The sequence below is a fragment of the Ursus maritimus genome, unplaced genomic scaffold (genome assembly GCF_017311325.1).
Source record: "Ursus maritimus isolate PB19 unplaced genomic scaffold, ASM1731132v1 scaffold_5, whole genome shotgun sequence".
Classification (NCBI taxonomy): domain Eukaryota; kingdom Metazoa; phylum Chordata; class Mammalia; order Carnivora; family Ursidae; genus Ursus; species Ursus maritimus.
Genome location: NW_024426663.1, coordinates 71,212,686 through 71,235,404, shown reverse-complemented (window position 1 = coordinate 71,235,404; position 22,719 = coordinate 71,212,686). Strand labels below are relative to the sequence as shown.

The following is a 22,719-nucleotide window of genomic DNA, read 5'->3' as shown; positions in this document are numbered from 1 at the left end:
GTTCCATGGAGTTCACTCCACATTGGAAGAATACAAAGATGAATAGATATGCTCCCTCAGTTGACAGGGATCATCGTCAAGTATGATAAGATAGGAATTTAACTCTACCACAAGGCAGAAAATCACATTAAAAGAAGGAGAGATTTATTCTCTGCATTGGATTTGGAGAGATCATTCTGCCACTGGATTTGGAAAAGCTTCATGGTAGAGGTGGCTGACTTGAAAGGAGGAGCTCAGCTTTTTCAGGCAGGGCTGGAGGGAGAGGGGGAGGGTGTGGATACATAATTTTTTCTTAGTTCTCTATTGTGTAAGACCTGTGCTCCTTCTCTTTTTCTGATTCAAGGAGTTGCTTTCTCCTGGGAAGCAGACAAGCTCTAAGAAGTGGATTCTAGACCTGGCTCAGCAACGTCATGGCATTCGATAGAAAATTCATAAGCAATGAAAGCTCTCTGAAATGCACTTTGCTTGCAGAGCGGTCGTGTGCTGTGGGCTGAAGCAGTGTACCTTCACTTTGCCATGTCCTTGGACACGTCACTTGACTTCTGAATCATGGGCTCTCTCATCTGCTTGCCTCGGGGTTAAGTAATAAGAGGACTAACCCAGAACCAGCAGTTTCGTAAACATAAAAACTGTTGTGGGGGAAATATTTTGCAAACTTTGGAGTTCTACACAAGTGTGAGCTGCAACTTCATTGTCTGATTGTCCCTAGTATTTGACCAGGAGCAGCCCGCTGAGACCAGAAGGGCTATGTTGACTACCGATACCCATAACGAAACTGCACTCCTGTGTGCTCGATTTTAAGATCTGTTACTGGTTTTCTAAGCTCTGCGTGTGTATAAATATTCATCAGGAGCCAGGGCCTCTCACAGGGTAGGAAACATAGAGGTGGAAAAGTGTAGAAAATCATGGAGCTTGGGGGCGCCTGGGTGGCATAGCGGTTAAGCGTCTGCCTTCGGCTCAGGGCGTGATCCCGGCGTTGTGGGATCGAGCCCCACATCAGGCTCTTCTGCTATGAGCCTGCTTCTTCCTCTCCCACTCCCCCTGCTTGTGTTCCCTCTTTCGCTGGCTGTCTCTATCTCTGTCAAATAAATAAATAAAAATCTTTAATAAAAAAAAAAGAAAGAAAAAATCATGGAGCTTGGGCACCTGGGTGGCTCAGGTGGGTAAGCGTCCAACTCTTCGTTTCAGCTCAGGTCATGATCTCAGGGTCCTGGGATCGAGCCCCGTGTTGGAGAGTCTGCTTGAGATTCTGTCTCTCTCTCTCTGCCCCTCGTCTCACTCATGCTCTCTCTCTTTCTCTCTCTCTAAAATGGATAAGTAAATCTTTAAGAAAAAAATAAAAGAAAATCATAGAGCTCGTGTAGAGGATTTTCCTCTACATTCTGGTAGAAGATTGGATTTTATCGATAGTGGAAATGTTCCATGCCCTCAAGAAATGTGTAAATAAATCCAGCTTCACTGAAAAGTCTTTAAGAGAAACATAACCTATCTTAATCCAACATAATAAATAAGGAAGCTTTCATTTAATTTTAAAGAAGAACAGTTCACTAAAGTCAGTTTTGTATAAACGCTTGTAGGACATTTTTTATTTCATTTCAAACCCGTATGAGTGATGGAGTTAGGCCCTGTCCAATTTTGGTTTAAGTAACATCTAAGGGAGACTGACTTTTCTGTTCTCTTGGATACAGTATTAAAATTCTGAGGCTTTAATACAATAAGCTCTATTCTTAAAACATTTTCTTTGGATTCTGTGCACAAGCTCGCATCTACTTCTTGGTGAAACGTTTTTGAGAGGGAATTAAGTCCATCCCGGGTCTACTGAGAGCATGCCTGTGTGCCCAAAATATGTCTGTTGGAACATTTTAAAATACAGCATTCTGGACGTACACCTCAGTGTTTATACATTCAAACCACATACAAATGCAGCTTCTTAGACTATAGTCCTGGGGATTCTGATTCAGTTGGTAGGGCCGTTTGTACTTCTAAGAAGCCTCCAGATTCTTCTGAGGCGGGTGGCCTGGGTCATTGACATTGCTGCCCCAGATACCCACTGTGGATGTCCCCTCCCCGACACTACCCTCTTGAAAACGGAGCACCTTTGTTGTGATGAGTTTTCCTGGCCTAAGACAACATGTGAAACATAGATTGTGTTTCCAATTTTTCTAACATCTATAGGGCCCACCCGTGTCTTTGGACTTCTGACCTGCAGGTATGCCGCTGGGCAGAATTGTTAATCCCTCTCCAGCCGGGGGTGGGGATCAGCTCTGGAATATGGTCGTGTTTACTTCTGGAAGGCAGAATCTTCTTTTCCTTCAAGGTCAATGTTTTGGGTCAGTCTCCTTTCATGATAACGTTCTCAAATCTAGCTTCGCTCCAGACTGCATCCAGCAAAAGGAATGTTCTCTCTCTTTGCCACTGTTGCCTGTTTACACGCTCCTTTTACAGGCCTCATCATGGTGGGTTCTGGCCCCACCCCCACCCCCTGTGAGTGCAAGCTGGGATACTGTTATTTATCATTGAAACCACAGTATCAGAGACATCCTAGACACTCAACAGAAGTTTTGTGGAATGCTTCATGTCTATGGGTTAATGTTCTCATTTTATATGGATCATTCTCACAGAATTCTCATAAAGGACTCAGGTGGCCTCATGTGCACATGGGGAAACTGAGGAATGGAGAGGTTAGGTAATTTGCCCCAGGGACACTGCACCCAGTGGCAGAGCCAGACTTCCAGCCCAGACAGTGTGACTCTGGAGTCCGTGCTCACATTGCCTGGCTTTGCACAGGACAATTGTGAATCTGTTCCAGAGGGATAACAAGTCAATTTGTTAGCCAGTAGTTTTCACTGGCCTTATCCTACAAATGTGTACAAATAGTGGAACCTTTATGTAATTAATTGAGAAAACCTGGGTAAATAAAGTTAAGGTGTTCCTTGACTGTTTTACTAATCCTCCAGACTTTAATGTTATTGATGTTTTTTGTGCATCTCAAAGGGTATCTTAGTATACACTGTTCCCCAAATTTCTTTCACCAGAGAGTACTTTTTTTTTTATAAAGTTGCATTTCTTAAGAATTGCAAGCCTGTAAGACTTCTACGTGCTGCTCAGTATCTATGTGTATGCTTATCTGTGCACGAAAAAGCCCAACTCTGAAACGGTACCAGAAATCTAAGAACACTTGTTGCCTCTGGAAAGTAGGAGTTGGGGTCCGGGCTGTACTGTTGTGGGGGCAAAGCTGAGAGACTTTTCACTTTATATATTTACATCTGGCCTTTGAACAACGTAAGCATATTTTTTGTTTTGTTTTGGTTTTTTTGGTTTTTTAAGATTTTATTTATTTATTTGACAGAGACAGCCAGCGAGAGAGGGAACACAAGCAGGGGGAGTGGGAGAGGAAGAAGCAGGCTCTAGTGGAGGAGCCTGATGTGGGGCTCGATCCCGGAACACCGGGATCATGTCCTGAGCCGAAGGCAGATGCTCAACAACTGCGCCACCCAGGCGCCACCTATTTTTTGTTTTTTAACATTATATTTTAAAATGTTTAAAAACTGCTCAGGGTTTTCCCTAGATATGCAAGCTATTTTAAACCCAGCTGGTTTGATCTCCTTTATATGGAATCTGTTTCCTTCCCTCAAGGCGAACTAGTCTCTTGCTTTTGTTTTCTTTCCTTTCCTTTCATGTTACTTAGCCAAATATATTAGGTCTTCCCCTCCCTTCAAGAAGAAGCCCCTTTTTAAGAGCTCGTGTCGTGTAATGTCATTCTTGAGAGAATAGCTAGGAGTTGAACATATCTGGGTTCAAGCCCATCTCTCCCACTTACTAACTGCATGGCCTTGAGAACGTAACTTAATTTCTCTGGACCTCAATGGCCTTATCTGTAAAATGGGGACAATAACAACCTCCCTCTTGGGATTGTTATGAAGCTTCAATAAGATAATGCAGATTCTGGACGGTTCTGGGGATCGTGTAATAAATGTTCAAAATACTGTGGCTAACTAGTGGGTCCTCGTGACTGTAAACCTCTCAGTCTAACTTTGGGTAACCATAAAAGTCATTTCTATTCTTGTATCATCGATACTAATATTTACAAGGCAGACATTCTTTGGGGTCTACTTCATATAAATATCACCAGCCTCTCTTCCAATCCTGGTATTGGGTGAAGCTAGAGGGAGTAGAGACATCTTGCCAGAATTTATGCCATGCAGAAAAAAATCAAGGCATCACATGATTCCTGCAGCAAGTCGACTACAAAGGGGCAGAGATGAAGTCTAATGTGAATTTAAAGGGGTTGAGACTCAGGAAATTACGTTTTCAATTTTAAAATCATCCCACAACTAAGCCACAGGAATCAAGGACATGGAGTTGATCCTAAAATCATGCCGAAGAGCTTCCAGAATTCAAGCAACAAAAACAGCCCAGGATCACACAGGGAAAGGCTTCAGAGTGTTTTCTTTAGCACGTGATTCCTCTTGTCTATAGATTTGGAAAACAGGAAGCATCGGGAGATACAAGGAGAAAGAACACAGTGAGTGTATAGGTTGGGTTTGAATCCCTGCACGTCCATTCCATGGGGGTACTAAATAAGGGAGCAAGGCTCTGTGGTCATGAGCTTAGCCTCCTGCTGGGTGTTTTCAGATTCCTAGCTCTTTAACTCTCCTCCAAGCGGTACTGACTTGAAATGAGGTCCCGCTTAGCAGATGAGAAAACTGAGGTTCCAAGAATTAAAATTGCACTCAAGTTCACAACCCAGGATGCTTGACCTTGAGCCCGCTGTCTCCTTCATGCTGCTCTTACTCGGCCTCCTGCCCTGCCTTTGGGTGTCTGGTTCTCTGGTTCACAGACTCCTCGGCAGAGGCTCCGACTCTTTGGGGTAATCTTGTTAGCTGTTGTGGGTTTTTACTGTGGCTTTATTTTTGCCCCATTTGCTCCACATCTGTCCCTGTTGCAAAGTTTTGCGTGGGTGCTGATGCCGTCTTTCTTCTTGTCTTCGATTCTGTTCTCCATGGGTCAGTTTGCTCTGGACAAAATACCCTTACGTTACCTATCAGAGTCCTTGCTAACAAGAGATTCAACACCTGAAAAAAAAAGAAATTCCCTGATAAAGCTTTAATATATGTTAGATTTTTTTTTTTGTATGTCATCATGGAAAAGGAAATGGAACTCCTTATTAACTGAGGTCTCTGTGAGGTCTCTGTTTTCACACAACCATCTGGCGTTTTGCATTTCTTAGCTACATATTTCTTCCAGAAGGAGTTGATTAATTCTGACCAAATGTGATTCAGTATTCGAAAGCATCAGAATGCATTCGAAGTTTAGTTTGTTGAGTTCTTCAAAGAAACCTGTGGAGATGGTCTATGTCCGTTCATTTTGGAACAGTTCCCAGAAGTGGGCATCATTATTCTCATCTTACAGATGGGGAAACTGAGTCTCAGCTGTATCCTTGAGCGGTATAGCAGTTCGTGGAACCACCAGGTACAGAATCTTTGGACTTTCATAAGTACACTCTTTTCCAGGTCCCTGGTGGGAGAAGTTGCTGCAGGAAATGTATACTAATTCTCACCAGTATGCTAAAGGTTTATGCTGCAATTTTTCTACTTTAAATGGTATTGATGAAAAAATTCTAATATGCAGTGAAGGTTGTTTTTTAAGAAGGTAAACTCATGACTCTCCTACAGATACAAAATGGCCGTGCCAAAGATTGAACCAAACTCAGTAGTTAACGAGGAACCAGTAAGCTCTTATAATTGATTCAGAAGAATCCCAAGTGCAACACAGGCAAACAAGAAAATGAAGACTTGAGTTGCACCTCCACTAGAAAAAAATTGATTTGTATCTCTATGGACAAGAGGCCTTTGCAATAATATTGCTAGTCTTCTATGACTTACAGAGTTGTAGAGTAGCGGCTTAAAGAACAGTGAAAGGAATCTGGGACAAGACAGGATGCTTTACGGTTCCGGTTCTCCACTGAAAAACTACCCAGTGATTTTTTTTCCTCTTTTTTGGCCCATTTCAAAGTCACCATTTTCCCTAACATGTGTTTTCTTTATTAGGTTGCCGTTTCTTTTCTTTCTTTTTCTTTTTTCTTTCCTTTCCTTTCCTTTCCTTTCCTTTTTTCTTTAAGTAGGCTCCACACCCAACGTGGAGCCCAATGCAGGGCTTGAACTTACCACCCTGAGATCAAGACCTGAGCTGAGTTCAAGTCAAGAGTCTGATGCCCAAACGACTGAGCCACCCAGGTGCCCCTATTATGTTGCCTTTTAAAGTGAGTGTGTCCTCCTTCTGGAGGTGGCAGGAGACTCGGAGTGCATGCTTTAGCTTGTCGGGGTGATGATGCATACCCTTGGTCTTCTGCCACTTGGGGGCAGGAAAATGCATAACAACCAGCCTCTGCATTTGGTATCAGGGGCAGGACCCCAGGGATACTGATTCTCTTAAGACGATGTTCTTTCATGTCAGGGCCTCCATTTGTGTGCCCGAAGGCCCGATTTGGGGTTTCAGGTACCTGGCACTTGGCTCTTTCTCTGTGGGTAAGCTTGCCTCCAGCTTGCTGTCACGGTCCGTGCTTCTGAAGCTCGCAGGCGGGCAGCCCCTGTCACAGTCAGCATCTCAGCTCCTTCTGCCTGCCTGTCACCCTCTCCCCTCCCCTGCACTTTCCCTCTCTTTCTTTCTATTTGTTTGTTGTTTCTTCTCTGCCCTGTTGAATTTCCCGAGTGGGGGATTTTGAGTGTGGAGATCTGGTGTCGCAGGTCCCTCGCCAGCCATTCCGAGGATTCCTTGCTTCTCCACTGGGAGCGCTCACCGGACCCCAAGGCAGGGAGGGCAACTCTTAGCCTGTTGACTTCTTGGGACACTGTTTGCAGTTGGTTGTGGCCCCTTTCTTACACCCCCTGCTTTTTTACCAAGCCCTATTTAGTTTCGGAGTTACTCAGGTGCAGGAGAGCTAAGGTTTTATGTATTCGGTTAAAGAACTTTTATTAACAGCCCACAACAGCCAGGCATGCTCTCTAGATTGTTTTCTTTTCCATCTTTCCTGAGGCTGGGCCTGCTGGATCAGAGTTTAACTAGGCGGGAATTAGAAATGGCATACATGGGCGTCTGTAGTCGCTGCTTCGAAGTTCCAAGGATAACAAATTTGATGGGTGAAGAAATTATTTATTTGCAGGCGAGGCTGTGAGGCAAGTCACTTGCGCTTTACTGGGTGAGCAATTTCTTAGTCGGAATAATATTGTGGGGAATCGTTAATTTCAGCAAACTATAGTTTTTCATTAATTAATTTTATGGAAAGTTCTTGTTTTGGGTTTTTTTTTTATGAGCACTTTTTCCCCTGGATAGACAGGGGTCAGTATATTTTTACCATCAGCTTTTATCTCCAAATTCATAATTGTTGATGCTAAAAATGGGATTCCCCGAATATCAGTTAGCTTTACAGCAAACGTTGCTGGCGTGGACGATTTCGTTAAACCAAGACAGGAGATAAAGAGATATCGAGGAAGGGCTCAGAGATAAGTAGGCATAAAATAACATTGACATCTCTCTCTATACAACAGTCTTACTAGTGGCAGTCCTTGGTATATTTTTGATATATAGCTTCGTTTTCCTTGGTCAAGGATGTACATGTATATTTTCAAACATGAGCGAATTCTTTTTTTTTATTAAAGATTTTTTTTATTTTATCTATTTATTCGAGATAGAGCAAGAGAGAGCACAAGAAGGGCAGAGGGGCAGAGGGAGAGGGAGAAGAGGCAGGCTCCCCAAGGAGTAGGGAACCCAATTCGGGGCTTGATCCCAGGACCCTGAGATCATGACCTGAGCTGAAGGCAGACGCTTAACCGACTGAGCCACCCAGGCAGGGGTCCCTTTATTAAAGATTTTTATTTAGTCATTTGACACACAGAGAGAGAGAAAGAGGCAGAGCACAAGCTGGGGGAGCAGCAGGCAGAGGGAGAGGGAGCCCAGTGAGGGACTCAATTCCAGGACCCTGGGATCATGACCTGAGCCAAAGGCAAATACTTAACCAACTGAGCCACCCAGGAACCACAAGTGAAACCGTATTTTCAGAACCTTGTCCTTGGAGAACACCTCCTATTCACCTCTGCTGCTTCCCAGGACATACCTTGGGTCTGTCCCTCTGTTACATAGTTACGTAGAAGAGGTGGGCCCTGTGTTTGATCGCCACTGTAACCAGTGGTAGCAGATACAAGGCAAAAGCATTGCATCAACTTTTATACTAAATATTTGTATTATTGTCCTCCGGTGTTTTCTCATTGTACACAACAAATCTGTCCTTTAAAAAAAAAAATGAAAAACCTGATTGATGACAGTAAAAGAAACCACACTCTTGAATGCGAGAGAAGAAAACTACATAGCTAGCTAGGTAAAATAAATATCTGTTTCTCTAGCTTTTAAAACAAACAAACAAAAAAACCCCACATATGTATTTAAAACTCTTGTTTTGCAGGCCAGCAAGTTTTCATAGGGAAGCATTTAAGTGGAGAGAAGGGAGAGGGGAAATGGGCTTCCTCTTTGGTCAGAAGTGACGTGCAGCAGGCACCCGAGTAGGCCCAGAGGGTCCCCCGGTGCACAGACGGATCATCTCCGCTCACAGAGCGCTTACTGTCCAGGGAGGAAAGGCAGACCGTCAAAATCTAGGCAAAGGAGGAGGAGTTCAGGAACAAGGAAGTGTGTAAGTGTGTTGGTTAGCAAAGACTTGAACTCAGCATCTTTTTCTAATTTACATTTTGAAAGGCTCTGGCTGCTCTGTGAGAAGAGATTGGAAAGGGGTTTGAAAGAGGCTGGTATCCATGGAGATGGAGGGTAGTGGGGGAAGGGAGAATGGAAGGCTCTTGATCATGGGCGGGGCAAGAGAGAGGATGGTGTGGGTGATGGCCAGGCCCCCGTTTGAGCAAAGGGATGGAGGGAATGCTATTCCTGAAGGTAGAATGGAGGAGGAACGCTTTGGGGGCCAGAGGGAATCAAGGATTCCATTGTAGACGCGGTGCATTTGGAATGCCTGCAGAATAGCCAAGAAAAAGGAAAACCTTGAACGCTTTTGCAAAATGAGTCTGGGAAAGAGGTCAGAGTGAGTTCTAAGTGTGGGAGTTGCTGGCACCTGGGGGCATCTGAAGCCTACGGGAGTGGACGAACTTACACGGGGCTGGGGGTAGAGCAAAGGAGAAAAACGTGATCCAGGACTAGCCCCAAGATACACCAGGCCTTTAAGGGATCTGATAGAGGATGAGGAACTGACAAAGGAGCTTGAGCAGCGATGGCTAAAGGCAGTTAATTTGCAAGGGGAAAAAAGTCGGATTTCATCATCACAGACCACACAGCCCTGGCTAGCAACTCGCAGCCACAACCCCGTCCCCACTGGCTCCACGGAAGCCTTCACTAACGCTCGAAAAGAAGGGGGAGAAAGAGCTGCCCCCTCCCTTTCAAGACGACTGAGCTGGATAGAACCCAGAAAAGAAAACGAGAAAGGAGGAAGTGGCTGCTGCGTTTCCAGAGGAGGGTTTGCAGTTCCTCTGGGGCAACTGGGAGAGTCTCAGAAGTCAGCTTCTCTGTCCTGGTTGAGACTTGTTACTGGTAAATGGGGAGCGATGTTGGTGGTCATGTCTTTGCTTTTCGCACTTTCTCTTGTGGGAGGTTCAAGGGCTACTACATGAAAAATTTTCCATTGTCTTTATGTTTGAAATCAAATGGAACATTTGATTGAGATTTAATGAGCAAAGGCACTTAGAAGAGGTGCAGACGTTCAAGTCCAGTCTCGGAGAGAAGCACAGAGGCTTTTTACCGGTCTCCCTCTGGTTCCGGCCATTTAATAATGTACAATGTTTCCATCAGCTCGACATTGTAGTAAGTCCCAGATGGGTGTTGGGAAACTGTGTCACGTCCTAATAGATTCAACACAGAATAACCTTTGCGCTTTATGTAAGTTTCTGAAATCGTGTTATTTACCGTGGATCTGAAATTTGGGGTGGGGGGGATCTCTTCCTATATAAGTCGGGTTAATTTATTGAGATCCATATCGTAAATTCTGCAATGAAAGAAGGTCCCCGGTCTTAACCGGGTAATAGTAACTATGTGTGTGCCATTTATTTTGATACAAACTATTTAATGTGGATTAGCCCATATGCTCTTTTGCAAAGCTTTAGGGATAGAAATGGGTGTGGCTGATGAAAACAGGAAAAGGCTTGGGAAACTTTCACAAGTTGACCGTTTCTCATGCTTTTTTGCTTTCCTTTCCCTTCTCAAAATCTATTTTCAGTTCTTCTGAAGTTTCAGTTCATGTTTCGGACGTTTAAATATCGACCTCTGTGGGGCACAGCTTCTGGTCCGGTGAAGGCTTTCCTTCAGGGCATTTGGCCCTCGCATTAACGAATGGCTTCCTGGCCAGGAGGACCCACTCGGCACTACCTGGAATATATCCCGAGAGCTCCTTTGGCCCAAGCATCAGATCGAACATGACAGCCCCACATGGAGGGAGTCTCTCTTCTTGGACACCCTCGCAGCCTGGATCTGGGAGCAGCTGCCTTTCTGCTTTCAGCCGCTAGCCCGTCCAAACTAGAAATAATTGTATATCGCTACCGCCCTGACTCATTCCTACCTATCTGTATTTTCAATCTTTTTTATCTTTCATTACTACATGACTGCTTTCCAACACCCAGGCCTGGGCTTACGCACTGGCCTACAAGAGACAGCAGCTGGTCCTGGACCCACAGTGAGGATAGAGACCCCGAAAACTCCAGCTCGGAGGACCCGGAAGGGAAGGAAGAAAGCACAGTTTGGTGAAGTAGCGTGCCCAGAGTTGGGGGGGGGGGAATTTAGGGGAAGAACTAAACTTGGTTTGAGGAGTGAACATGTCCTGAGCATTTTCACAGACCGGCTGTAAGCTAAAAGCATCACACGGCATTTCGTACTTAATATGTACAACAATTATTACGTGTATCTGACAGCTCTGTCACATTAAGTGATGGTAATTTCTAAAGCAAACTCTAAGCCTCAGCTTTTTCAAAAGTGTTTTTTTCATGGAGCACATTTCAGTAGCTCATAAAAGTATGGTTATTTCCATATAATGTATAAACGTTTCAAGGGAACAGACAATGGCCAGTCATCAGAAACAGCAAGTGACGATGAGCTCTGCAAGGAATGAATGTTCTTTTCTAAGACTCAGCTTCTGGGAGTTGAAATTCGGGGTGGGTAGGATGACCAAACTGGAAGGGGCGGGATGGCGTCTCAGGAAATTTGACTTTCTGCAGCTGAAGTTTAAACCAGGGCTTTCCTTGGGGTGCCTGGGAGGCTCAGTCGGTGAAGCGCCTGCCTTCGGCTCAGGTCATGATCCCAGGGTCCTGAGATCGAGTCCCGCATCGGGCTCCCTCTGCCTGCTGCTCCCCCTGCTTGTGCGCTCTCTGTCTCTCCCTGTTAAACAAATAAATGAAATCTTTAAAAAAGAGAGAAAGAAAGAACCTAATGCCCAGAAATGTAGTAAAATTTTTAAATCCTTTTCTGAACGGAAACTAATGTCAGTAGATGGGAGGCAACCATATTGTGGGAAAGTGAGAAGGAAAATCCTTGATATCTTAATATCTCTTTGTTTTCATTTAATTTGCCTCTTTGTAGTGGCCACAGATGTCTTCAATTCCAAAAACCTGGCCGTGCAGGCGCAGAAGAAGATCCTGGGGAAAATGGTGTCCAAATCCATCGCCACTACCCTCATCGATGACACGAGCAGCGAGGTGCTGGATGAGCTCTACCGAGTGACCAAGGAGTACACCCAGAACAAGAAGGAGGCCGAGAAGATCATCAAAAACCTCATCAAGACAGTCATCAAGCTGGCCATTCTTTACCGGAATAACCAGTTCAACCAGGACGAGCTGGCGCTGATGGAGAAGTTCAAGAAGAAGGTCCACCAGCTGGCCATGACCGTGGTCAGCTTCCACCAGGTGGAGTACACCTTTGACCGGAACGTGTTGTCCCGGCTGCTGAATGAGTGCAGAGAAATGCTCCACCAGATCATCCAGCGTCACCTCACGGCCAAGTCGCACGGACGGGTGAATAACGTCTTTGACCATTTTTCAGATTGTGATTTTTTAGCTGCCTTATATAACCCCTTTGGGAATTTTAAGCCCCACTTACAAAAACTCTGCGATGGGGTCAACAAAATGCTGGACGAGGAGAACATCTGATCATGTGAATGAAGACTGTGACCGCTCGTGATTTCTTTGAAAACGGAGCACTGCTGATTTATGAAGGAAAAATGAATTTTTTACCGATGACCCATGTTTCAGAAAGACTTGCCCAGTTCAGGCATCAGGCGCTATCAGTAACGTTTTATGCAGCTTGTTTCATTTGAAGAAAAGCAGATTGCCAAAAATTGCGGTGGACACCTCCCTCCCTCACAATCAGCAGATCGTGGGGAAGGTGTCTGGGTGTGTGATGCAGATCTGAATGGCTCCAAACCTCAGGATGTGTTTTTTAGGTCAGATATGTCAGTTGCACGTTGGGTGTCTCTCACGTGTATGGCGTATGTACTTTGAATCGCTGTTATTCTTTACTATGTGTATGTACCTCTCTAAAAAGCCGAGCTTTCCCTTGCTGCCAATGCTCCTTTTGAGATAATTTAGTGTGCAAGTCTTACCTTTTGTTAAGTGTTCCTTTGTTAAAGACTTTGTCACTGACATTGAAGAATTAAGACTTTGTGGAGAATTAAGACAGTCAAGAATTGAGGCGGTTGGATTGAACCCTCAGAAAAAGCAAGTGCTTCCCTGATATCAGTTGTCAGAACCAACTGTATTTGACATTGTGAGTCATGTCTTTGGGGCTGGAATCCTGTTTTTTCGCACCCATGGTGATCCTTCGAAAGCGTGGTCATTTGTGAATGTGTGCTGGAGAAATCTCCATTTTTAGTATCCGTTTCAGGTGTAAGAGATGCAAAGAAAAACCTAGGTGGTTCTTGTAAAAGTCAGAGATAGGAAGAAAAGTACAACAATCTTTAGAGATGAGCCCATCAAAATAATTTAGGGGGGATAAAGGGCCAAAAAGAAAGAAAGCCTGTTGCTGTGGACCAGGAGAATGAAAATAAATGCATTTCAATGTCGAATAAGGTTTGATAGGTAAATAAAGAATGTGGCTGTTTTTATTTAACTGATAAGGTTTTTGCTATTTTGTCATTTGTAATTTTGATGAGTAAACCAAAGAACATTTGCATTCTGAGCACTTTGTGTGTTGTTTCTATATAATTTTATGTGCATGGATGAGAAAGTAAACATCTTATTTTATTAAAAAAAAAAAAGAAAGAAAGAAACAAAACCTGCCGGCCAACTGTCAGGAAATAACAGACTTAACTACGAGCTCTAAATATTTGCATTGTCACTGTGTCCATGATTTAGTGTACTTGTTTGCCTTGAATTTGCCTGCCTCCCAGAAGATTGGCATTAAAGTGGGAGTTCACCAGGGAAGGTCCCACAACTTGAAAATTCCAGAGGATGTGATCTGCTTTAACCCAGCCCAGCCGGAAGGAGGTGATCAGTTTCCCCGGGTCCCTCGTGTGCTTGTCCCAGACAAGCAGCAGAGACAGAGTGTCCCCGTGTTTGATATAAAATCCTCGAGCCCAAGATCCGAACTGAAATTAACCATTCTCACGTCCCAGAGCGGGCAGGTGACTCTTAGATGTTGTAGCAAGAGCATAGCTTCACAGCCTGTTAAGTTGGTGATTAAGGTTAGTTCAGCAGCCTTCCTGCAGGTCTGTGGGGACTACTGATGTGGTCCTTTTCACCTCCCTCAGCACAGGTATGCCAGACGGAGTCCCCGGCCAGTGTGTGTGTGTGGGGGGGTGCTTCTTGCTCCTCTCTAGCTATGGACAGGACCAACTAGAGAGAGGGGGGTTCTGAGGATGCATTTTGATCAGACTGGGCACATTTGGCTCATAGAGTTGTGCCTGCAGGCTAGCAATCAAATGTTCATGAGGGAGGGAGAGCGAGGAGCCCTTAATCTCACACCGGAGGAAGGCAGTGACGACTGTCTAGAAGGGGAGAGTCCTGTTAGCTCAGTTTTTTAAATTGATTTTTTAAAACTTCACGCTGATGGGTTTTCTGCAGACATTATGAGTTCATACAATCGGTGAGGGATAATACTAAGATTAACAGCTGACACAGACTGGTTATTAGGGGCCAGGCGCATTAACTCATTTATTCCCTACCATGAACTTTACTGTTTTACAGACGAGGGAACTAAGGCAAAAGAAGTTAAGGAATTTGCCCAAGGTCACATAGCTATTAAGTGTCAAAATCAGGATAGCAGCAAAACCCGGGTTTTCTTTAAGTATCATATGGATGGGGGCACCTGGGTGGCTCAGTCGGTGGTTAAGCATCTGCCTTCAGCTCAGGTCATGATCCCAGGGTCCTGGGATCGAGTCCTGTGTCGGGCTCCCTGCTCAGTGGGGAGCCTGCTTCTCCTTCTCCCTTTGCCCCTCCCACCGCCCCCCACCCCCGCCCCTGGTAATGCTCTCTCTCAAATAAATTAATAAAATCTTTAAATAAATAAATATGGTATGGATAAAGGCCATTATAAAAACATCATTGCTTCAGACAACAATGGGCAATGTGTTCTGAAATGGTTTTTCACATAGTGATTTTCGAGATGGTATTTAAATCATACAGGTCTGACGTATTCTCTAAAGATCTGGGTATGATTTTATACAGAGACATTTTACGAACTTTGAACATGGTTTCCAATTTGTGGACATCTCGTGGCTCGAATGTCAGACCCCTCCAGAACTTCAATTCAAGGTGCTCACAGCCAACACTGATCCATGGGGTACAACGTGCTCCTCCCCCCAGGCAGTCCTTCCATAGATGAGAAAGCCACTTTACGCGTTAAAACCAAGAGAGACATGGCCTCACCATTGTGTTCCCCAGAAAAGGTAAGGCTTCACTTTGAAATGTTACCATTATTTGCCAGGTTTAGAGGCTAGAAATATCTGAGCAAGTCATTTTTAAAATAGCCTTGTGTTTTTCCGATTCTTAGACCTTCCATATACAACTCAAAATGAGTTTAAAAGAGGAACCAGTGTTAAGAACTTTAATGGTACAGGGACGTCTGGGTGGCACAGTCGTTAAGTGTCTGCCTTCAGCTCAGGGCGTGATCCCAGCATTCTGGGATCGAGCCCCACATCAGGCTTCTCCACTAGGAGCCTGCTTCTTCCTCTCCCACTCCCCTGCTTGTGTTCCCTCTCTCGCTGGCTGTCTCTCTCTGTCAAATAATAAAATCTTAAAAAAAAAAAAAAAAACTTTAATGGTGCAGAAATAAGGCTTTTTTTTTTGTCTTATAGAACAATGTCTCATTTACAATTATTTGGAAAATTCTGTTTTCCCATCATGTAAATACTTAAAAATAGGAAAGGCTTAAGCTTTCTCATTCCTGTCTTGCCCCCTGCAAAAGATTAAAATGGTATTTTATAATCTGTACATACCAATTGGATATTTACTGAAAATTTCAATTTATCCTTGAGATCCCTGATGAGAACACCTAATTATAATTTAGCATACTGACCTTGACAGATAATAAATGAAAGATGAATATATCTATTTGATGAAATATTTGTAGTAAATAGTTAAGTGCTACGTAATTGCTAAGTAATCAAAATATTCTTTTTTTAAAAAAATTTATTTGACAGAGAGAGAGAGCATATACAAGCAGGAGGAGCTGGAGAGGAAGAGGGAGAAGCAGACTCCATGCCAAGCAGGGAGCCTGATGCGGGGCTCGATCGCAGGACTCGAGGACCATGACCTGAGTCAAAGGCAGATGCTGAACTGACTGAGCCACCCAGGCACCCCAAAATTAAAATATTCTAATAAAACAAACTTAATTAGTATGTTAAGAATATTTTGACATTTTTAGTCAATTTTGCGTTCCAAACTTGCGTTAATCTAAACTAGTTGAACTTGGCCGTGTTTGAAAAATCGCTGTTTTACTTGATACATTGCCTTCCTAGGAATAAAGCTTCTCGGTAGTTTGTTAAACTCCAAGCAGGTTTTAGCAGGCCGTTCTGTTTATGGGAGATAAACTTTTATCCAAGCTCTGAAATAATTTTCCTTATGATGATTCAGCTAAAGTCTTTCTAGAAACCCCCTAATGAAAACACTGAGGTACTAACCAGAAAAATGAGTCAACTTTTTGTTTCCAAAATGAAACAACAGGAAAATCCTCAGGGGCTTAAAATCGCATATCACTATCACGGCAAACGATTATAAATCTGTTTTCTCTTTTACTGAGGTGTCCTCGTAGTTACTTATGTCTGACCAGAGCCAGGAAAACACTTTTATCACAGGGAATTTCCCAAAATGGAAAAATTTTTGTGTAAGTGGCCAAAGATGTGTTTTCATGTCTGTCTAGCCAAAGATGTGTTTTCCATCCCGCAGTGAACATCAGCCCCCAAGTTATGGGGGACAAGACACCAAAACGTCCCGTCTGCTGAGCCCTGAAAAGGATTCAGACAAGTCAGCCAGCGTTCACAGTTAAGGGAAAAACATCTGTGCTTTGGAAAATGTTAAGTACAGAGAATTGTGCTGTATGTCCACCAGATTTCCATGAGATCTTTGTCGGAAGAGACAGCCAATGGATAAGGCCCCCTCATCGTCCTTCTTGGGTGCCTGAAGAAATTCTCTGCCTGCTTGCCTCTTAGCTATGTAACTATTTTGGCCTCGTGGAGATGAGGTGCTCATCAGGCACTTGGGGTTTATTCTGTTTTTTGTATGTTGTTTTTTTTTTAATTCCAGTATTGTTTACCTACAGTGTTATTTTAGTGTCAGGTATGCAATATAGTGACTCAGGGGTTCTATACATTTTAATACTCAGCGCTCGTCAGGACAAGTGCACACCTTAATCCCATCACCTACCTCACCCAGTCCCCCGACCCGCCTCCCCTCTGGTCACCATCAGTGTGTTCTCTGTAGTTAAGAGTCTGTTTTTTGGTGCTTGGGGTCAGTTCTCAGCACAAGGAAAGCACATGTGATTTTTAAAAATATGCGATTTGACTCACAGAACAACCTAAGACAACATGCTTCTCTATACTTTGGTTTTTCCATGTAAAAGCTTATGGATGGATTAATTAAGTCATTTAAACCTGCCTGATGTGAGGTATAAATTCAAAGCATGGAAGTGAAAACTCTGAGTATGCATACCTGGATTGTCACCATTATCCGGGATGATTGATGTTTTATGAGAAATCCAGGTTCCATTTTCCCGGAAATGGGCTGTTAGGAGCCCAGCAAGAGCTACCACTCAACCAACCTCAGTGACTGCTCGGGGTCTCTTACTGCTCTTTCCTAAGACCACTTACGTTCACTAAAGGATAAATACTTGCAAAGCAAATGATACATTTTTTAAGACATTTACTGTCCTGGAAGAGGGCTTGATCATTAAATTGCCACCATTACTGCTGTTGCCTAAGCTTACGGACTTTGTGTTGTCTTGACTGAGCAGTCACGTTTTTAGCTTGCTGAAAATACTGAGTATTTGCAGCGAAATCCGTGAGTGGAAATGTTCCACAGTATTTTCAAACACCATGGCTCAGGAGTTTGGCATCTCTTCCTCCCGGGAACTCATTGGTGGGGTATCAGGTAGAACCCCACAGGTTACCACACAGGGTACAGGCAGTCGAAACTAGGGTTTCGACTTGTCTGCCGGGGACCTCTCCTGCCTCATCTACACTTTGAGTAAGATCAACTACCTCCCATTCTCATTTTAAGGATAAAATTAAAACATGATGGGCTTTGAAACCTGAAGTCTGTCCCTCCGTGAGGTATTGTTTATCGATGGCTTGTTGCCATTTTCCAAACAAGCAATGGAAATAAGCTTGGAGCCTTCAATAAATTAAACAACAGACTTCCACAGCCCGAGAGAATTTTTATTAATTTCTGGTTTCCTTAATAAATGCCTTTTTGCTTTCAATTTAGGAAAATTCTTTTGGGTTGAGTTGTCGGACGTAATGGTTTCCGGCAGTTACTTAGGTCTGATCTCTCAGCCAATTAAATTCTGAATCTCTTCAATTATTTTATCATTCCTGCTGGCTTTAGTTTTCTACTGCTGCATAACAAGCCACCCCAAAATTTAGTGGTTTAAGACAACAACCATTTTTTTTTTCTCCCGTGATTCTGTGGGTTGGCTGAGCTTAACGGGGCAGTTGTCTGTAGCGGGGTCTTATGTGGTTGCAGTCAGACAGTGGCTCAGGCTGGAATCTTCTCGAGATTTGACTGTGCCAGCCCCTCCTCGTCCCCTGGTCTCTACTTATTTCTTTCTCAGGGCATCCAAAATTGCAGGGGTAGAAGTTTCTGGGCCTTCTTTTTTTTTTTTTTTTAAAGATTTTATTTATTTGGCACAGAGAGAGAGCACAGGCAGGGAGAGCAGCAGGCAGAGGGAGAGGGAGAAGCAGGCTCTCCGCCGAGCAGGGAGCCCTACGCGGGGCTCAATCCCAGGACTCTGGGATCATGACCTGAGCTGAAGGCAGACGCTTAACCAACCGAGCCACCAAGGCGCCCCTTTTCTGGACCTTCTTAAGGCAAATGCCCAGAACAGGCACACTGTCACTGCTGTGTCATTCTGTTGATTAAATCAAACTACAGACCATGTGTAGGCTCCTCATGACTCCTTGAGGTTTGATGATTTGCTAGAAGGACTCACAGAACTCAGAAACGCTATTATACTCACAGTTAAGGTTTATTACAGCAAAAGGGTATGGATTCAAATTAGTAAAGGAGAAAAGCACAGAGGACAGAATCCAAGAGAAATCAGGTGCAAGGTTCCAGTTGTCCCCTGCCAGTAGAGTTTTATAGACAACACTTAGTTGTCCCAGCAATGATGTATAACAACACGTACAACCGGGGAAGCTTACCCGGGCCTTGATGTCTAGGTTTTTCTTAGGGGCCAGTCGCTGAGGCTTGGAATGACTGACCTACATTAGTCTCCACGCCCTCCAGAGGTCAAACTGATATCTGATGGTCCAGAGCCCCAGGCAAGTGAGAACAGAAGTTACCCAGAAATCACATGGTTAGCATAAACTATCTGGTATGGCCCAAGGCCCTTGATACACAGAGATACTCTAATTAAGGAGGTTATATCAAGGACTTAGAAATTATCTCCTGGGAGCTATAGTCAAGGGTCAGTTCTTTCTTTGGAATGTACAAGTTTTGACCATCCCAAGGCTGCAGAGGTCCCCCTTTCCCCGCACATAAGGCCTACTACAGTTTAGTACAGAAAGGACTGCACAACGGCATGAATTCTGGGATGCTTGGTTCTTTGGGGCCATCTTTGAAAACGAGGTACCATATCGCTACTTGCCCCTCATGGCTCCGAAAGAGGTAATAGAGTACTGAGGGTGTCTGGAGTTCTTCATGGGATAGTCTGGTTTAACTGGAAACAAATACATATGAAAAAAAAAAGATTTAACAGTGGGCTAACCTGTTAACAATCACATTCTTGTGCGTATGAAGATGGGAGTCCCATCTGTGCATGGTCAGTCAATCTAGTCAATTGAAGAAATGATGATTGAACATCCTTTATGTGTCCAACACCAGGCTGGGCCCTGGAACGATATGAGATTATCTAATTCCTGTATCTGAGGAGTCGTTCACTGAATGGTGGGGACAGTGACCACGCACAGGTAAGTTAGTACAAAATTGAGATTTCCAGGATGAGGAGGATCTCAAGAAAAGCTTAGTTAGCCCCAACTAGGCTGCCTGGTTTTAAAATTTTCAAACAGTGTTTGAGTTTTAAAATTGACACTTTAAAAGCAATATGCTCGGTTAAGCGTCCGACTCTTGGTTTCAGCTCTGGTCATGATCTCAGGGTCATGAGATCAAGCCCCATATCAGACTCCACGTTCATCAAAGAGTCTGCTTAAGACTCCCTCTGCCTCTCCCTCTGCCCCTCCTCACCTGCTCCCCCCTGCGCTCTCTCTCAAATAAATGAAATATATCTTTGAAAAAAAAATAAATAAAAGCAGTATGCTCATGGTAATGGCAATTTCATTTTCAAAATCAATGACAAATATGTGTGTGTGCACGTGAAAGTATGGGTGAAAGAAAAATATTCACAGTCCTTTTTTTTTTCATTCAAAATAAAAATGATTGTAAACGAGTTCATGGCAAAATGTAGATTACAAACTCTACCAAGTAGGGACGCCTGGGTGGCTCAGTTGGTTAAGCATCTGTCTTGGACTCAGGTCATGATCCCAGGGTCCTGGGATCGACTCCTTCATCGGGCTCCTTCCTCAGCAGGGGGCCTGCTTCTCCCTCTGCCTCTGCTGCTCCCCCTGCTTGTGTTCTCTCTCTCCCTGATAAATACATAAATAAATAAAAAGAAAAGAAACTCTACCGAGTAGAAGAATCTAAGGGAAAACTATGAAATCACATTTTAATTAACATTTAATTAATCTTTTAATTCTTCGGAAAAGATGAGACCTAGCAACAGGGAAGACTTTTTTTTTTTTTTTTTAAAGATCATGTTTCCCAAAGTTGATTGCAGCCAGACTTGTGAAGCTCGATAAACCCTGGCTTCACATCCTTGTGCTCAGGGAGGTGGAGCTCCGTCCCCTGGGGCTTCAGACCAGGACACACAAGTGCACGGTTTGAACTGGTCCTGCGAGCTTGGCCCTTCTCTGTTCTTGCCAGCCTAGCCAGTGAGCCAGATCTCAGTGGGTCCTGCCCACCATTTCGTTCTGTCTTCTCGCTTGTCGCGGACCGCTTCCCAGCTCCCTGAGTCTTCCAGGGGAAACAGTAACAAGCACCATGTCCTCTTGCCAGCAAAGGCCCAGGAACACAGCCTGAGGAAGGAGCCCAGTGTGCGGTTTGGACCCTCACTGTGTTTCACCCCCAGTGGCTTTTCCTGTGGCTCTCAGACAGGACAGGGGGCTTTTCCTTTTCGTTGGTGTATGTTCAAAGAATTGGTGTCCAGAGTCCTTTTTGGACAAATCACAACACTTCCTCATACTTGCTAACTCATGACAGGATTTTTTTGTATCTCCTGATGACAAAAAGATGGGCTTTTGAAATTTTAGTTTTAGTTTGTTTTATCTATGTCTTGACTAACCACGGAATTTCAACCAAGAATAATAATATAAACATGGCTGATTGCTTTAAAACCCACCCTGTGTTCTGAACCAGTTCGGCATTTATTAGCAGACCGAGAAAGAAGATGTCACCTCTCATCTGTGTGATAGTGTTTGCTACATTTCTTTCTCCCAGACTTTAAAAGAAGCCATCCCGCTGATAGAACACTGGCTTCTCAGTCCTTTTAACTTGAGGAAAGGGAGAAAGCTGCCATCTTGGTAAGAGGCTCTGACTTCCTGGTGGCTGTCAGCAAGAACTAAGTTTGGAATTTAAGACAACCTAGGCTTTTCAGTCTTTTTCCAGTGCTAATTTTAATACAGATTATTTCCTAAATAGCTTAACTTGAACTCTTCTGATGCCAAATGGGCTAAGGCTCTGCGAGGGAGGGTTCTTGGCTTTGCATGAGAAAGAATTCAAGAGCAAGACTTTCAGAGAAACAAGACTTATTAGGTATGGAAGTAAGAAAGGTGGGGTGGGGCACCTGGAGGGCTCAGTTGGTGAAGCGGCTGCCTTTGGCTCAGGTTATAATCCCAGGTTTTGGGATTGAGCCCCACGTGGTGGTGTTGGGGGGGGGGTGTCCCTGGTCCCTGATCAGCGGGGAATCTGCTTCTCCCTCTCCCTCTGCCCCTTCCCCTCCCCCTGCTGCTGCTCTCTCTCCCTCTCTCAAATAAATAAAATCTAAAAAAAAAAAAAAAGTAAGAAAGGAGCTGCTTCATAGACAAAGTAGCGGTCTCTCCTCCCAGATGGGGAAGACCACTTCCCTTTGCCTCTAACAAAGGGCTTTGTAAATTTTCAAACAGTAGCTAACCATATAGGGAGGGGCTTACTCTTTAACTTTGGGATTATCACTTACATCGGGTGGTTAGTTGTTTTATCGTGTTAGGGTTGTGGAATTACCCACGGGACGCAATTTTAAGAATGCCCACCCAATGTCGTGGCTTTTACGGCCAGTGGGAGCGGGGTCTTGTGGTCTTCCGTGCATCTGATCTTGTCACTTTTATTATGACCCATGGACTTTTAGGGTAAGGGTCAGCCTAAAACCCAAAATGGCTTTACTTTGGCCAACTTGTCTCCCGAGTCTCCCTTCCCTCCTGCCTTCCTTCTGTTATGATGATATTTAAGAAAATCTCTGTACACATATGTGAAGATTCCACTTTCGGTAAAAGAGTCTTACATTCAAAGTTGATGTGAAACCCATTATGCAAATCATACAAGCTCAAGGAGCAAGAGACATGAACCAGTGAGCCTAAGAAGCATAATGTGGTTGCTTCTTTCCCTCGCCGTTTGTAAGTATTTTCTATGGATGAAGTTCCACATAAGGGCTGTGTGCTTTCCTCTGACAGCGCCTGACGGTGAGACACAGGAGTTACGGGGTAACAAGTCTGCCTGAAGGAAACGGGATTTGCAAATGGGGCTAATTGAAACTGGCCAGGATTGATTCTTCTCTTTTTTTTTCTTTTACAACTTTTCATTTTAAAATAATTATAGACTCATAAGAAGTGGTAAAAATAGTACAGAGTCCTATGCACCCTTCCTCCAGCTCTCTCCAGCCCTGTTGTGTAGGTAGGTGTAATACGATATCAAAACCAGGGACTGGCAACAATATGTTGGCACCAGA

The 22,719-nt window shown here is 44.0% G+C and overlaps 1 protein-coding gene across 8 annotated transcripts in view; it reads left to right on the top strand.

The window, feature by feature from the left end:
- Positions 1 to 13,209, top strand: part of TNFAIP8 (TNF alpha induced protein 8) — a 112,644-nt gene extending 99,435 nt beyond the window's left edge. For 5 of the 8 annotated variants that reach the window (XM_008699019.2, XM_008699021.2, XM_008699016.2 and 2 more), the window contains one exon: positions 11,617 to 13,209. In XM_008699019.2, the coding sequence (XP_008697241.1) occupies positions 11,617 to 12,182 (566 nt within the window). In that variant the 3' untranslated portion in view covers positions 12,183 to 13,209. Of the gene's footprint in view, positions 1 to 9,435; positions 9,583 to 10,348; positions 10,790 to 11,616 lie in introns of those variants that run through there. The other 3 variants (XM_008699022.2, XM_008699023.2, XM_008699020.2) reach the window with 3 other exon arrangements.
- The last annotated feature ends 9,510 nt before the right edge of the window (positions 13,210 to 22,719 follow it).